At 31.3% G+C, this 16,213-nt stretch overlaps 1 protein-coding gene across 1 annotated transcript in view; it reads right to left on the bottom strand.

Annotated features, from left to right (window-relative positions):
* TTN (titin) overlaps positions 1 to 16,213 on the bottom strand; it is a 501,281-nt gene that overhangs the window by 260,458 nt on the left and 224,610 nt on the right. Inside the window, exons 173-180 of the mRNA XM_078776713.1 lie at positions 15,039 to 15,086; positions 13,141 to 13,191; positions 11,249 to 11,296; positions 9,351 to 9,401; positions 7,456 to 7,503; positions 5,558 to 5,608; positions 3,657 to 3,704; positions 1,759 to 1,809 (exon numbers count right to left, since the gene is read on the bottom strand). Coding sequence (XP_078632839.1) covers positions 1,759 to 1,809; positions 3,657 to 3,704; positions 5,558 to 5,608; positions 7,456 to 7,503; positions 9,351 to 9,401; positions 11,249 to 11,296; positions 13,141 to 13,191; positions 15,039 to 15,086 — 396 coding nt within the window. The remainder of the gene's footprint in view (positions 1 to 1,758; positions 1,810 to 3,656; positions 3,705 to 5,557; positions 5,609 to 7,455; positions 7,504 to 9,350; positions 9,402 to 11,248; positions 11,297 to 13,140; positions 13,192 to 15,038; positions 15,087 to 16,213) is intronic.

Below are 16,213 nucleotides of genomic sequence, written 5' to 3'. Positions count from 1 at the left end.
GATGTTTTTTTGGCAACGCATTCATAAATTGTATCATCTAATTAGTCTCATCGTATATTCATTGGAAAGGAAAACAAGACATTATTTCTGTAATTTTGCAGATGAATGACAACTGTCAACTTCACTGCAAAAATGTTGTTGATCAAACCTTTGATAAGTTCTTTAATTTGCTTTTGAGGAATCAAATTCACTTCTTTGCCTTCATGGTTAAATAAAAGGAAGATAAATATCTCTCAGAAAGTGGAACCTAATTATTTCAGAAAATGAATGTCTGATTCATGGCATGAGATTATCACTTTTAAAAGTATTTGATCAATGCATCACATCGATGCTTTCATTTTAGCTTTGCCTCAATGGAGAAATGTTTCAATTTTTTCATCAATTATAAAATTTACAACATCAAACCGAGAAACCTGCTCTTAAATGTTTTCCGATAAAGGTCATCTTCTAAAATTAAGGCAGTTTCAACCACAACAAGCACTGTCTCCATACAAAAAAATGGAATAGAGAAAGAATGCAATGATCATTACAATTTTGAGATTTTGAAATATTTTTGCATGATCAACATAATATCAACAAACAAGGAATTCCTTTTATTCACTTTTTGTGCCAAAAGGATCATAACTTGAAGAAAACTTACTTTCATGAAGTAAAAATGTTAAGTGCAACGTAATTCAGCACTGTATATCGTGAAATTGATGTTTATCCCAGAAGTTGTGAAAAATATAGTGTAACCACAATGATGTGAGTATGTCTGTCATAAGACTGGTTTTGGCTAATAAAATGCATTATTTTGCTCAAATGCATTTGCATTCACCTCTAATAATAGGTTTAGCCTTGTGAGGAATTTCAGATTCCTCTTTTGCTTTGAGAGGAACCTCAGCTCCCTTTTCTGCTGTAGGGCAGGTTCAGGAAATAGTTTAAAATACTTTCAAAATTGATATGAAATAAATTGGTTTCGGACAAATGAAGTAACTTGGAAAAATGCATGTATTAGGTCCGTTGGAACAAAATTCAATTCCTTTATTCTAATGAAAGAAAAAAACAATATCCCCAAACAAAAAAACTAATCAAACAATATCACTTACAAACTATTGTTTGTTGGACTAAAAATTGTATCAAAATGTTTACAAATTTCTTACTCATTGGAGTTCCTTTTTGTCAATAGTGTTTGGCAAATATTTCAGGTGCTAAATTCAAAATATGATATTTTTTTGCTCAAAAGTTATTGTGAGCATGCAAACTTCAACATTGTGCAATTGTCATCCTGGTCCTCATGAACGTGATAACGAGAAGGCTCTATGTGATTTATTTTTGTTGTTGTTGTCATTCGTTTTTAAAAGTTTTGCAAAAGTAGTTATTTTTACCTTTTGCAATATGAGGCCAAATAAAATATCCAACATAAGATATGCATTATCAGAGAGCTGTGATAAAAACAAATTCGGAAATTATTTGCTTTACAAAGTTTAAATATCAAAATGGTGGTGATAAGTTTGAGCATTGTTAACGTGATACCTGCACTTTGTGATACGTTGTGTAAATGAAACTAATATGATTATTTTTTCAAACTGTATTTTAACATGCCTGATTATGATGTCAGCATTAAATTTCCAAGCTCACTGAGGTGCATGTGCTCCAACATTTGCACAATTTGAAAAGCTAATATGGCACGATAAAAAATTCTGGGAAAATATGTTTGCGTTTCATCAACACACTGTACAAATGCATTTTTTTTCAAAGAAAATGCATTTCAAGTACCTCTTGGAACAGGTTTTGGTTTCCTTAGAACTTCGACTTCTTCTTCAGGCACTGCGAAGTAGCAAAAAGTATTTTAATAATGATTTTCTGAAAAACTTTGGATTATTCCCATGGACATTAATGCATTGAAAGGGGAAAAATGAAGATTTTTGTTGGCAATGCTTTTATAAGCTGCATCCTCAAAAAGATAATTCATCAGAAAAGAGAAGAAGGCATTCTTTCTGTAATTTTGCAGATGATTGACAACTGTCAACTTCACTGCAAAAAATGCAATTGACCAAACATTTGATTAAATCTTTAACTTGCTTTTGAGGAATCAAATTGACTTCTTTGCCTTCAGGGTTAAATATAAGGAAGATAAACAGCTATCAAATAATGGAACCTATTTATTTCAGACAATGGATGTGTTTGATCACTGACGTGAGTTTATCACTTTTGTAAGTATTTGATCAATGCATCACATCAATACTTTCATTTCACTTTTGCCTCAATAAATAAGTGTTCCAATTTTGTGAATCAATCAAAAAATTATAAAATTAACTCAAGAAATCTGCTCTTAAATGTTTTCCAATGATGCTAATCTTCTAGAATCAAGGAGGTTTCAACCAATACAAATGTTATCTCTGTAGCAATCAATGAATAGACAAGGAACACAGTGATCATAACAATTTTGATATCTTAAAATATTTTGAGTTGTCAATACATCATCAATAAAGAGGGTATTGCTTTTATTCAGCAAAATGTGTCAAAAGGATAATAACCTCAAGAAAAGTTACTTTAATGAAATAAAAATCTGAAGTACAAGATAATTCAGTGTATCGTGAAATCGATGTGGACGTCTATTCCAGTTGTGAAAAATAGAGTGTAATTACAATAATGTGAGTATGTCATAAGCCTGTTTTTGGCTAATAAAATGCATTATTTTGCTCAAATGCATTTACAATCACCTCTAAAAATAGGTTTTTTCTTGTAAGGAACCTCAGAAACCTCTTTTGCCTTGAGAGGAACCTCAGCTTCCTCTTCTGCTGTGGGGCAGGTTAAGCAACTAGTTTACAACCCTTCAAAATTGATATGAAATAAATTGGTTGCAGACAAAGGAAGTGCCTTGGAAAATGCATGTATGAGGTCTGTTTGGAAAATAATCAATTCATTTAATCAATTGAAAGAGACAAATATCTCCACCCTGCCACCCCTCACAAAATAATTTTAAAATATTCCTTTCAAACTATCGTTTATTGGACCAAAAGTTGTCAAAATGTTTACAAAGCGTTCACTCTTTGGGATTCCCTATTCATAAAAATGTTCGGCAAATATTTCAAATGATACATTAAAAATATGTATTTTTTTTTTTGCTCAAAAGTTTTTGCGAGCATGTAAATATCAGCATTGTGCAATCAATTGTCATCCTGGTCTTCTTGAACGTGATAACAGGATGGCTCTATGTGATGTATTTCTGTGTTGTCAGTTCTTAAGATTATTGCAAAAGTAGTTATTTTTACATTTTACAATATGAGATCAAATAAAATATCCAATGTAAGATATGCATTATCAGAGAGCTGTGTTCAACAATAATTTGGAAATAATTAGTTTTTACAAAGTTTAATTTTCAAAATGGTGGTGATAAATCAAAGCATTGTTAACTTGATAATACCCGCACTCTTTGGGAAACACTGCGTTCATAAAACTATGATTGTTTTTTCAAACTGTATTTGTAACATGCCTGATTTTGATGTCAGCATTCAATTTCCAAGGTCAATTACTTACACATGCACCAAAATTTGTAAAATTTGAAAAGATAATCGGGCACGAAAAAGATTCTGTTCAGAGATGTTTTTGTTTCATCAAAATAATGTACAAATGCATTTGTTTTTTTTCAAAAGAAAATGCATTTCAAGTACCTCTTGAAACAACTTTTGGTTTCCAAGGAACTTCGACTTCTTCAGGCACTGCGAAATAGCAAAAAGTATTTTAATAATGATTTTATATAAAACTTTGGATTAATCCCAGAGTAACTTTGGCATTAAAGGGGGGAAAATGAAGATGTTTTTTTGGCAACACATTCATAAATTGTATCATCTAATTAGTCTCATAGTATATTCATTGGAAAGGAAAACAAGACATTATTTCTGTAATTTTGCAGATGAATGACAACTGTAAACTTCACTGCAAAAATGTTGTTGGTCAAACCTTTGATAAGTTCTTTAATTTGCTTTTGAGGAATCAAATTCACTTCTTTGCCTTCAGGGTTAAATAAAAGGAAGATAAATATCTCTCAGAAAGTGGAACCTAATTATTTCAGAAAATGAATGTCTGATTCATGGCATGAGATTATCACTTTTAAAAGTATTTGATCAATGCATCACATCGATGCTTTCATTTTAGCTTTGCCTCAATGGAGAAATGTCTCAATTTTTTTCATCAATTATAAAATTTACAACATCAAACCGAGAAACCTGCTCTTAAATGTTTTCCGATAAAGGTCATCTTCTAAAATTAAGGCAGTTTCAACCACAACAAGCACTGTCTCCATACAAAAAAATGGAATAGAGAAAGAATGCAATGATCATTACAATTTTGAGATTTTGAAATATTTTGCATGATCAACATAATATCAACAAACAAGGAATTCCTTTTATTCACTTTTTGTGCCAAAAGGATCATAACTGGAAGAAAACTTACTTTCATGAAGTAAAAATGTTAAGTGCAACGTAATTCAGCACTGTATATCGTGAAATTGATGTGCATGTTTATCCCAGAAGTTGTGAAAAATATAGTGTAACCACAATGATGTGAGTATGTCATAAGACTGGTTTTGGCTAATAAAATGCATTCTTTTGCTCAAATGCATTTGCATTCACCTCTAATAATAGGTTTAGCCTTGTGAGGAATTTCAGATTCCTCTTTTGCTTTGAGAGGAACCTCAGCTCCCTTTTCTGCTGTAGGGCAGGTTCAGGAAATAGTTTAAAATACTTTCAAAATTGATATGAAATAAATTGGTTTCGGACAAATGAAGTAACTTGGAAAAATGCATGTATTAGGTCCGTTGGAACAAAATTCAATTCCTTTATTCAAATGAAAGAAAAAAACAATATCCCCAAACAAAAAAACTAATCAAACAATATCACTTACAAACTATTGTTTGTTGGAAGAAAAATTGTATCAAAATGTTGACAAATTTCTTACTCTTTGGAGTTCCTTTTTGTCAATAGTGTTTGGCAAATATTTCAGGTGCTAAATTCAAAATATGATATTTTTTTGCTCAAAAGTTATTGTGAGCATGCAAACTTCAACATTGTGCAATTGTCATCCTGGTCCTCATGAACGTGATATCGAGAAGGCTCTATGTGATTTCTTTTTGTTGTTGTTGTCGTTCGTTTTTAAAAGTTTTGCAAAAGTAGTTATTTTTACCTTTTGCAATATGAGGCCAAATAAAATATCCAACATAAGATATGCATTATCAGAGAGCTGTGATAAAAACAAATTTGGAAATTATTTGCTTTACAAAGTTTAAATATCAAAATGGTGGTGATAAGTTTGAGCATTGTTAACATGATACCTGCACTTTGTGATACGTTGTGTAAATGAAACTAATATGATTATTTTTTCAAACTGTATTTTAACATGCCTGATTATGATGTCAGCATTAAATTTCCAAGCTCACTGAGGTGCATGTGCTCCAACATTTGCACAATTTGAAAAGCTAATATGGCACGATAAAAAATTCTGGGAAAATATGTTTGCGTTTCATCAACACACTGTACAAATGCATTTTTTTTCAAAGAAAATGCATTTCAAGTACCTCTTGGAACAGGTTTTGGTTTCCTTAGAACTTCGACTTCTTCTTCAGGCACTGCAAAGTAGCAAAAAGTATTTTAATAATGATTTTCTGAAAAACTTTGGATTATTCCCATGGACATTAATGCATTGAAAGGGGAAAAATGAAGATTTTTGTTGGCAATGCTTCTATAAGCTGCATCCTCAAAAAGATAATTCATCAGAAAAGAGAAGAAGGCATTCTTTCTGTAATTTTGCAGATGATTGACAACTGTCAACTTCACTGCAAAAAATGCAATTGACCAAACCTTTGATTAAATCTTTAACTTGCTTTTGAGGAATCAAATTGACTTCTTTGCCTTCAGGGTTAAATATAAGGAAGATAAACAGCTTTCAAATAATGGAACCTATTTATTTCAGACAATGGATGTGTTTGATCACTGACGTGAGTTTATCACTTTTGTAAGTATTTGATCAATGCATCACATCAATACTTTCATTTCACTTTTGCCTCAATAAATAAGTGTTCCAATTTTGTGAATCAATCAAAAAATTATAAAATCAACTCAAGAAATCTGCTCTTAAATGTTTTCCAATGATGCTAATCTTCTAGAATCAAGGAGGTTTCAACCAATACAAATGTTATCTCTGTAGCAATCAATGAATAGACAAGGAACACAGTGATCATAACAATTTTGATATCTTAAAATATTTTGAGTTGTCAATACATCATCAATAAAGAGGGTATTGCTTTTATTCAGCAAAATGTGTCAAAAGGATAATAACCTCAAGAAAAGTTACTTTAATGAAATAAAAATCTGAAGTACAAGATAATTCAGTGTATCGTGAAATCGATGTGGACGTCTATTCCAGTTGTGAAAAATAGAGTGTAATTACAATAATGTGAGTATGTCATAAGCCTGTTTTTGGCTAATAAAATGCATTATTTTGCTCAAATGCATTTACAATCACCTCTAAAAATAGGTTTTTTCTTGTAAGGAACCTCAGAAACCTCTTTTGCCTTGAGAGGAACCTCAGCTTCCTCTTCTGCTGTGGGGCAGGTTAAGCAACTAGTTTAAAACCCTTCAAAATTGATATGAAATAAATTGGTTGCAGACAAAGGAAGTGCCTTGGAAAATGCATGTATGAGGTCTGTTTGGAAAATAATCAATTCATTTAATCAATTGAAAGAGACAAATATCTCCACCCTGCCACCCCTCACAAAATAATTTTAAAATATTCCTTTCAAACTATCGTTTATTGGACCAAAAGTTGTCAAAATGCTTACAAAGCGTTCACTCTTTGGGATTCCCTTTTCATAAAAATGTTCGGCAAATATTTCAAATGATACATTTAAAATATGTATTTTTTTTTTTGCTCAAAAGTTTTTGCGAGCATGTAAATATCAGCATTGTGCAATCAATTGTCATCCTGGTCTTCTTGAACGTGATAACAGGATGGCTCTATATGATGTATTTCTGTGTTGTCAGTTCTTAAGATTATTGCAAAAGTAGTTATTTTTACATTTTACAATATGAGATCAAATAAAATATCCAATGTAAGATATGCATTATCAGAGAGCTGTGTTCAACAATAATTTGGAAATAATTAGTTTTTACAAAGTTTAATTATCAAAATGGTGGTGCTAAATCAAAGCATTGTTAACTTGATAATACCCGCACTCTTTGGGAAACACTGCGTTCATAAAACTATGATTATTTTTTCAAACTGTATTTGTAACATGCCTGATTTTGATGTCAGCATTCAATTTCCAAGGTCAATTACTTACACATGCACCAAAATTTGTAAAATTTGAAAAGATAATCGGGCACGAAAAAGATTCTGTTCAGAGATGTTTTTGTTTCATCAAAATAATGTACAAATGCATTTGTTTTTTTTCAAAAGAAAATGCATTTCAAGTACCTCTTGAAACAACTTTTGGTTTCCTAGGAACTTCGACTTCTTCAGGCACTGCGAAATAGCAAAAAGTATTTTAATAATGATTTTATATAAAACTTTGGATTAATCCCAGAGTAACTTTGGCATTAAAGGGGGGAAAATGAAGATGTTTTTTTGGCAACGCATTCATAAATTGTATCATCTAATTAGTCTCATCGTATATTCATTGGAAAGGAAAACAAGACATTATTTCTGTAATTTTGCAGATGAATGACAACTGTCAAGTTCACTGCAAAAATGTTGTTGATCAAACCTTTGATAAGTTCTTTAATTTGCTTTTGAGGAATCAAATTCACTTCTTTGCCTTCATGGTTAAATAAAAGGAAGATAAATATCTCTCAGAAAGTGGAACCTAATTATTTCAGAAAATGAATGTCTGATTCATGGCATGAGATTATCACTTTTAAAAGTATTTGATCAATGCATCACATCGATGCTTTCATTTTAGCTTTGCCTCAATGGAGAAATGTTTCAATTTTTTCATCAATTATAAAATTTACAACATCAAACCGAGAAACCTGCTCTTAAATGTTTTCCGATAAAGGTCATCTTCTAAAATTAAGGCAGTTTCAACCACAACAAGCACTGTCTCCATACAAAAAAATGGAATAGAGAAAGAATGCAATGATCATTACAATTTTGAGATTTTGAAATATTTTTGCATGATCAACATAATATCAACAAACAAGGAATTCCTTTTATTCACTTTTTGTGCCAAAAGGATCATAACTTGAAGAAAACTTACTTTCATGAAGTAAAAATGTTAAGTGCAACGTAATTCAGCACTGTATATCGTGAAATTGATGTTTATCCCAGAAGTTGTGAAAAATATAGTGTAACCACAATGATGTGAGTATGTCATAAGACTGGTTTTGGCTAATAAAATGCATTATTTTGCTCAAATGCATTTGCATTCACCTCTAATAATAGGTTTAGCCTTGTGAGGAATTTCAGATTCCTCTTTTGCTTTGAGAGGAACCTCAGCTCCCTTTTCTGCTGTAGGGCAGGTTCAGGAAATAGTTTAAAATACTTTCAAAATTGATATGAAATAAATTGGTTTCGGACAAATGAAGTAACTTGGAAAAATGCATGTATTAGGTCCGTTGGAACAAAATTCAATTCCTTTATTCAAATGAAAGAAAAAAACAATATCCCCAAACAAAAAAACTAATCAAACAATATCACTTACAAACTATTGTTTGTTGGACTAAAAATTGTATCAAAATGTTGACAAATTTCTTACTCATTGGAGTTCCTTTTTGTCAATAGTGTTTGGCAAATATTTCAGGTGCTAAATTCAAAATATGATATTTTTTTGCTCAAAAGTTATTGTGAGCATGCAAACTTCAACATTGTGCAATTGTCATCCTGGTCCTCATGAACGTGATAACGAGAAGGCTCTATGTGATTTCTTTTTGTTGTTGTTGTCGTTCGTTTTTAAAAGTTTTGCAAAAGTAGTTATTTTTACCTTTTGCAATATGAGGCCAAATAAAATATCCAACATAAGATATGCATTATCAGAGAGCTGTGATAAAAACAAATTTGGAAATTATTTGCTTTACAAAGTTTAAATATCAAAATGGTGGTGATAAGTTTGAGCATTGTTAACGTGATACCTGCACTTTGTGATACGTTGTGTAAATGAAACTAATATTATTATTTTTTCAAACTGTATTTTAACATGCCTGATTATGATGTCAGCATTAAATTTCCAAGCTCACTGAGGTGCATGTGCTCCAACATTTGCACAATTTGAAAAGCTAATATGGCACGATAAAAAATTCTGGGAAAATATGTTTGCGTTTCATCAACACACTGTACAAATGCATTTTTTTTCAAAGAAAATGCATTTCAAGTACCTCTTGGAACAGGTTTTGGTTTCCTTAGAACTTCGACTTCTTCTTCAGGCACTGCGAAGTAGCAAAAAGTATTTTAATAATGATTTTCTGAAAAACTTTGGATTATTCCCATGGACATTAATGCATTGAAAGGGGAAAAATGAAGATTTTTGTTGGCAATGCTTTTATAAGCTGCATCCTCAAAAAGATAATTCATCAGAAAAGAGAAGAAGGCATTCTTTCTGTAATTTTGCAGATGATTGACAACTGTCAACTTCACTGCAAAAAATGCAATTGACCAAACCTTTGATTAAATCTTTAACTTGCTTTTGAGGAATCAAATTGACTTCTTTGCCTTCAGGGTTAAATATAAGGAAGATAAACAGCTATCAAATAATGGAACCTATTTATTTCAGACAATGGATGTGTTTGATCACTGACGTGAGTTTATCACTTTTGTAAGTATTTGATCAATGCATCACATCAATACTTTCATTTCACTTTTGCCTCAATAAATAAGTGTTCCAATTTTGTGAATCAATCAAAAAATTATAAAATCAACTCAAGAAATCTGCTCTTAAATGTTTTCCAATGATGCTGATCTTCTAGAATCAAGGAGGTTTCAACCAATACAAATGTTATCTCTGTAGCAATCAATGAATAGACAAGGAACACAGTGATCATAACAATTTTGATATCTTAAAATATTTTGAGTTGTCAATACATCATCAATAAAGAGGGTATTGCTTTTATTCAGCAAAATGTGTCAAAAGGATAATAACCTCAAGAAAAGTTACTTTAATGAAATAAAAATCTGAAGTACAAGATAATTCAGTGTATCGTGAAATCGATGTGGACGTCTATTCCAGTTGTGAAAAATAGAGTGTAATTACAATAATGTGAGTATGTCATAAGCCTGTTTTTGGCTAATAAAATGCATTATTTTGCTCAAATGCATTTACAATCACCTCTAAAAATAGGTTTTTTCTTGTAAGGAACCTCAGAAACCTCTTTTGCCTTGAGAGGAACCTCAGTTTCCTCTTCTGCTGTGGGGCAGGTTAAGCAACTCGTTTACAACCCTTCAAAATTGATATGAAATAAATTGGTTGCAGACAAAGGAAGTGCCTTGGAAAATGCATGTATGAGGTCTGTTTGGAAAATAATCAATTCATTTAATCAATTGAAAGAGACAAATATCTCCACCCTGCCACCCCTCACAAAATAATTTTAAAATATCCCTTTCAAACTATCGTTTATTGGACCAAAAGTTGTCAAAATGTTTACAAAGCGTTCACTCTTTGGGATTCCCTTTTCATAAAAATGTTCGGCAAATATTTCAAATGATACATTAAAAATATGTTTGTTTTTTTTTGCTCAAATGTTTTTGCGAGCATGTAAATATCACCATTGTGCAATCAATTGTCATCCTGGTCTTCTTGAACGTGATAACAGGATGGCTCTATGTGATGTATTTCTGTGTTGTCAGTTCTTAAGATTATTGCAAAAGTAGTTATTTTTACATTTTACAATATGAGATCAAATAAAATATCCAATGTAAGATATGCATTATCAGAGAGCTGTGTTCAACAATAATTTGGAAATAATTAGTTTTTACAAAGTTTAATTATCAAAATGGTGGTGCTAAATCAAAGCATTGTTAACTTGATAATACCCGCACTCTTTGGGAAACACTGCGTTCATAAAACTATGATTATTTTTTCAAACTGTATTTGTAACATGCCTGATTTTGATGTCAGCATTCAATTTCCAAGGTCAATTACTTACACATGCACCAAAATTTGTAAAATTTGAAAAGATAATCGGGCACGAAAAAGATTCTGTTCAGAGATGTTTTTGTTTCATCAAAATAATGTACAAATGCATTTGTTTTTTTTCAAAAGAAAATGCATTTCAAGTACCTCTTGAAACAACTTTTGGTTTCCTAGGAACTTCGACTTCTTCAGGCACTGCGAAATAGCAAAAAGTATTTTAATAATGATTTTATATAAAACTTTGGATTAATCCCAGAGTAACTTTGGCATTAAAGGGGGGAAAATGAAGATGTTTTTTTGGCAACGCATTCATAAATTGTATCATCTAATTAGTCTCATCGTATATTCATTGGAAAGGAAAACAAGACATTATTTCTGTAATTTTGCAGATGAATGACAACTGTCAACTTCACTGCAAAAATGTTGTTGATCAAACCTTTGATAAGTTCTTTAATTTGCTTTTGAGGAATCAAATTCACTTCTTTGCCTTCATGGTTAAATAAAAGGAAGATAAATATCTCTCAGAAAGTGGACCCGAATTATTTCAGAAAATGAATGTCTGATTCATGGCATGAGATTATCACTTTTAAAAGTATTTGATCAATGCATCACATCGATGCTTTCATTTTAGCTTTGCCTCAATGGAGAAATGTTTCAATTTTTTCATCAATTATAAAATTTACAACATCAAACCGAGAAACCTGCTCTTAAATGTTTTCCGATAAAGGTCATCTTCTAAAATTAAGGCAGTTTCAACCACAACAAGCACTGTCTCCATACAAAAAAATGGAATAGAGAAAGAATGCAATGATCATTACAATTTTGAGATTTTGAAATATTTTTGCATGATCAACATAATATCAACAAACAAGGAATTCCTTTTATTCACTTTTTGTGCCAAAAGGATCATAACTTGAAGAAAACTTACTTTCATGAAGTAAAAATGTTAAGTGCAACGTAATTCAGCACTGTATATCGTGAAATTGATGTTTATCCCAGAAGTTGTGAAAAATATAGTGTAACCACAATGATGTGAGTATGTCATAAGACTGGTTTTGGCTAATAAAATGCATTATTTTGCTCAAATGCATTTGCATTCACCTCTAATAATAGGTTTAGCCTTGTGAGGAATTTCAGAATCCTCTTTTGCTTTGAGAGGAACCTCAGCTCCCTTTTCTGCTGTAGGGCAGGTTCAGGAAATAGTTTAAAATACTTTCAAAATTGATAAGAAATAAATTGGTTTCGGACAAATGAAGTAACTTGGAAAAATGCATGTATTAGGTCCGTTGGAACAAAATTCAATTCCTTTATTCAAATGAAAGAAAAAAACAATATCCCCAAACAAAAAAACTAATCAAACAATATCACTTACAAACTATTGTTTGTTGGACTAAAAATTGTATCAAAATGTTGACAAATTTCTTACTCATTGGAGTTCCTTTTTGTCAATAGTGTTTGGCAAATATTTCAGGTGCTAAATTCAAAATATGATATTTTTTTGCTCAAAAGTTATTGTGAGCATGCAAACTTCAACATTGTGCAATTGTCATCCTGGTCCTCATGAACGTGATAACGAGAAGGCTCTATGTGATTTCTTTTTGTTGTTGTCGTTCGTTTTTAAAAGTTTTGCAAAAGTAGTTATTTTTACCTTTTGCAATATGAGGCCAAATAAAATATCCAACATAAGATATGCATTATCAGAGAGCCGTGATAAAAACAAATTTGGAAATTATTTGCTTTACAAAGTTTAAATATCAAAATGGTGGTGATAAGTTTGAGCATTGTTAACGTGATACCTGCACTTTGTGATACGTTGTGTAAATGAAACTAATATGATTATTTTTTCAAACTGTATTTTAACATGCCTGATTATGATGTCAGCATTAAATTTCCAAGCTCACTGAGGTGCATGTGCTCCAACATTTGCACAATTTGAAAAGCTAATATGGCACGATAAAAAATTCTGGGAAAATATGTTTGCGTTTCATCAACACACTGTACAAATGCATTTTTTTTCAAAGAAAATGCATTTCAAGTACCTCTTGGAACAGGTTTTGGTTTCCTTAGAACTTCGACTTCTTCTTCAGGCACTGCGAAGTAGCAAAAAGTATTTTAATAATGATTTTCTGAAAAACTTTGGATTATTCCCATGGACATTAATGCATTGAAAGGGGAAAAATGAAGATTTTTGTTGGCAATGCTTTTATAAGCTGCATCCTCAAAAAGATAATTCATCAGAAAAGAGAAGAAGGCATTCTTTCTGTAATTTTGCAGATGATTGACAACTGTCAACTTCACTGCAAAAAATGCAATTGACCAAACCTTTGATTAAATCTTTAATTTGCTTTTGAGGAATCAAATTGACTTCTTTGCCTTCAGGGTTAAATATAAGGAAGATAAACAGCTATCAAATAATGGAACCTATTTATTTCAGACAATGGATGTGTTTGATCACTGACGTGAGTTTATCACTTTTGTAAGTATTTGATCAATGCATCACATCAATACTTTCATTTCACTTTTGCCTCAATAAATAAGTGTTCCAATTTTGTGAATCAATCAAAAAATTATAAAATCAACTCAAGAAATCTGCTCTTAAATGTTTTCCAATGATGCTAATCTTCTAGAATCAAGGAGGTTTCAACCAATACAAATGTTATCTCTGTAGCAATCAATGAATAGCCAAGGAACACAGTGATCATAACAATTTTGATATCTTAAAATATTTTGAGTTGTCAATACATCATCAATAAAGAGGGTATTGCTTTTATTCAGCAAAATGTGTCAAAAGGATAATAACCTCAAGAAAAGTTACTTTAATGAAATAAAAATCTGAAGTACAAGATAATTCAGTGTATCGTGAAATCGATGTGGACGTCTATTCCAGTTGTGAAAAATAGAGTGTAATTACAATAATGTGAGTATGTCATAAGCCTGTTTTTGGCTAATAAAATGCATTATTTTGCTCAAATGCATTTACAATCACCTCTAAAAATAGGTTTTTTCTTGTAAGGAACCTCAGAAACCTCTTTTGCCTTGAGAGGAACCTCAGTTTCCTCTTCTGCTGTGGGGCAGGTTAAGCAACTCGTTTACAACCCTTCAAAATTGATATGAAATAAATTGGTTGCAGACAAAGGAAGTGCCTTGGAAAATGCATGTATGAGGTCTGTTTGGAAAATAATCAATTCATTTAATCAATTGAAAGAGACAAATATCTCCACCCTGCCACCCCTCACAAAATAATTTTAAAATATCCCTTTCAAACTATCGTTTATTGGACCAAAAGTTGTCAAAATGTTTACAAAGCGTTCACTCTTTGGGATTCCCTTTTCATAAAAATGTTCGGCAAATATTTCAAATGATACATTAAAAATATGTTTGGTTTTTTTTGCTCAAATGTTTTTGCGAGCATGTAAATATCAGCATTGTGCAATCAATTGTCATCCTGGTCTTCTTGAACGTGATAACAGGATGGCTCTATGTGATGTATTTCTGTGTTGTCAGTTCTTAAGATTATTGCAAAAGTAGTTATTTTTACATTTTACAATATGAGATCAAATAAAATATCCAATGTAAGATATGCATTATCAGAGAGCTGTGTTCAACAATAATTTGGAAATAATTAGTTTTTACAAAGTTTAATTTTCAAAATGGTGGTGATAAATCAAAGCATTGTTAACTTGATAATACCCGCACTCTTTGGGAAACACTGCGTTCATAAAACTATGATTATTTTTTCAAACTGTATTTGTAACATGCCTGATTTTGATGTCAGCATTCAATTTCCAAGGTCAATTACTTACACATGCACCAAAATTTGTAAAATTTGAAAAGATAATCGGGCACGAAAAAGATTCTGTTCAGAGATGTTTTTGTTTCATCAAAATAATGTACAAATGCATTTGTTTTTTTTCAAAAGAAAATGCATTTCAAGTACCTCTTGAAACAATTTTTGGTTTCCTAGGAACTTCGACTTCTTCAGGCACTGCGAAATAGCAAAAAGTATTTTAATAATGATTTTATATAAAACTTTGGATTAATCCCAGAGTAACTTTGGCATTAAAGGGGGGAAAATGAAGATGTTTTTTTGGCAAAGCATTCATAAATTGTATCATCTAATTAGTCTCATCGTATATTCATTGGAAAGGAAAACAAGACATTATTTCTGTAAATTTGCAGATGAATGACAACTGTCAACTTCACTGCAAAAATGTTGTTGATCAAACCTTTGATAAGTTCTTTAATTTGCTTTTGAGGAATCAAATTCACTTCTTTGCCTTCATGGTTAAATAAAAGGAAGATAAATATCTCTCAGAAAGTGGACCCTAATTATTTCAGAAAATGAATGTCTGATTCATGGCATGAGATTATCACTTTTAAAAGTATTTGATCAATGCATCACATCGATGCTTTCATTTTAGCTTTGCCTCAATGGAGAAATGTTTCAATTTTTTCATCAATTATCAAATTTACAACATCAAACCGAGAAACCTGCTCTTAAATGTTTTCCGATAAAGGTTATCTTCTAAAATTAAGGCAGTTTCAACCACAACAAGCACTGTCTCCATACAAAAAAATGGAATAGAGGAAGAATGCAATGATCATTACAATTTTGAGATTTTGAAATATTTTTACATGATCAACATAATATCAACAAACAAGGAATTCCTTTTATTCACTTTTTGTCTCAAAAGGATCATAACTTGAAGAAAACTTACTTTCATGAAGTAAAAATGTTAAGTGCAACGTAATTCAGCACTGTATATCGTGAAATTTATGTTTATCCCAGAAGTTGTGAAAAATATAGTGTAACCACAATGATGTGAGTATGTCATAAGACTGGTTTTGGCTAATAAAATGCATTATTTTGCTCAAATGCATTTGCATTCACCTCTAATAATAGGTTTAGCCTTGTGAGGAATTTCAGAATCCTCTTTTGCTTTGAGAGGAACCTCAGCTCCCTTTTCTGCTGTAGGGCAGGTTCAGGAAATAGTTTAAAATACTTTCAAAATTGATATGAAATAAATTGGTTTCGGACAAATGAAGTAACTTGGAAAAATGCATGTATTAGGTCCGTTGGAACAAAATTCAATTCCTTTATTCAAATGAAAG

This window comes from Myxine glutinosa, chromosome 1 (genome assembly GCF_964187855.1).
Source record: "Myxine glutinosa chromosome 1, kmMyxGlut1.1, whole genome shotgun sequence".
Lineage (NCBI taxonomy): Eukaryota > Metazoa > Chordata > Myxini > Myxiniformes > Myxinidae > Myxine > Myxine glutinosa.
Note: the sequence above shows the minus strand (reverse complement) of the source record. Positions and strands in the feature narration are given on the sequence as shown.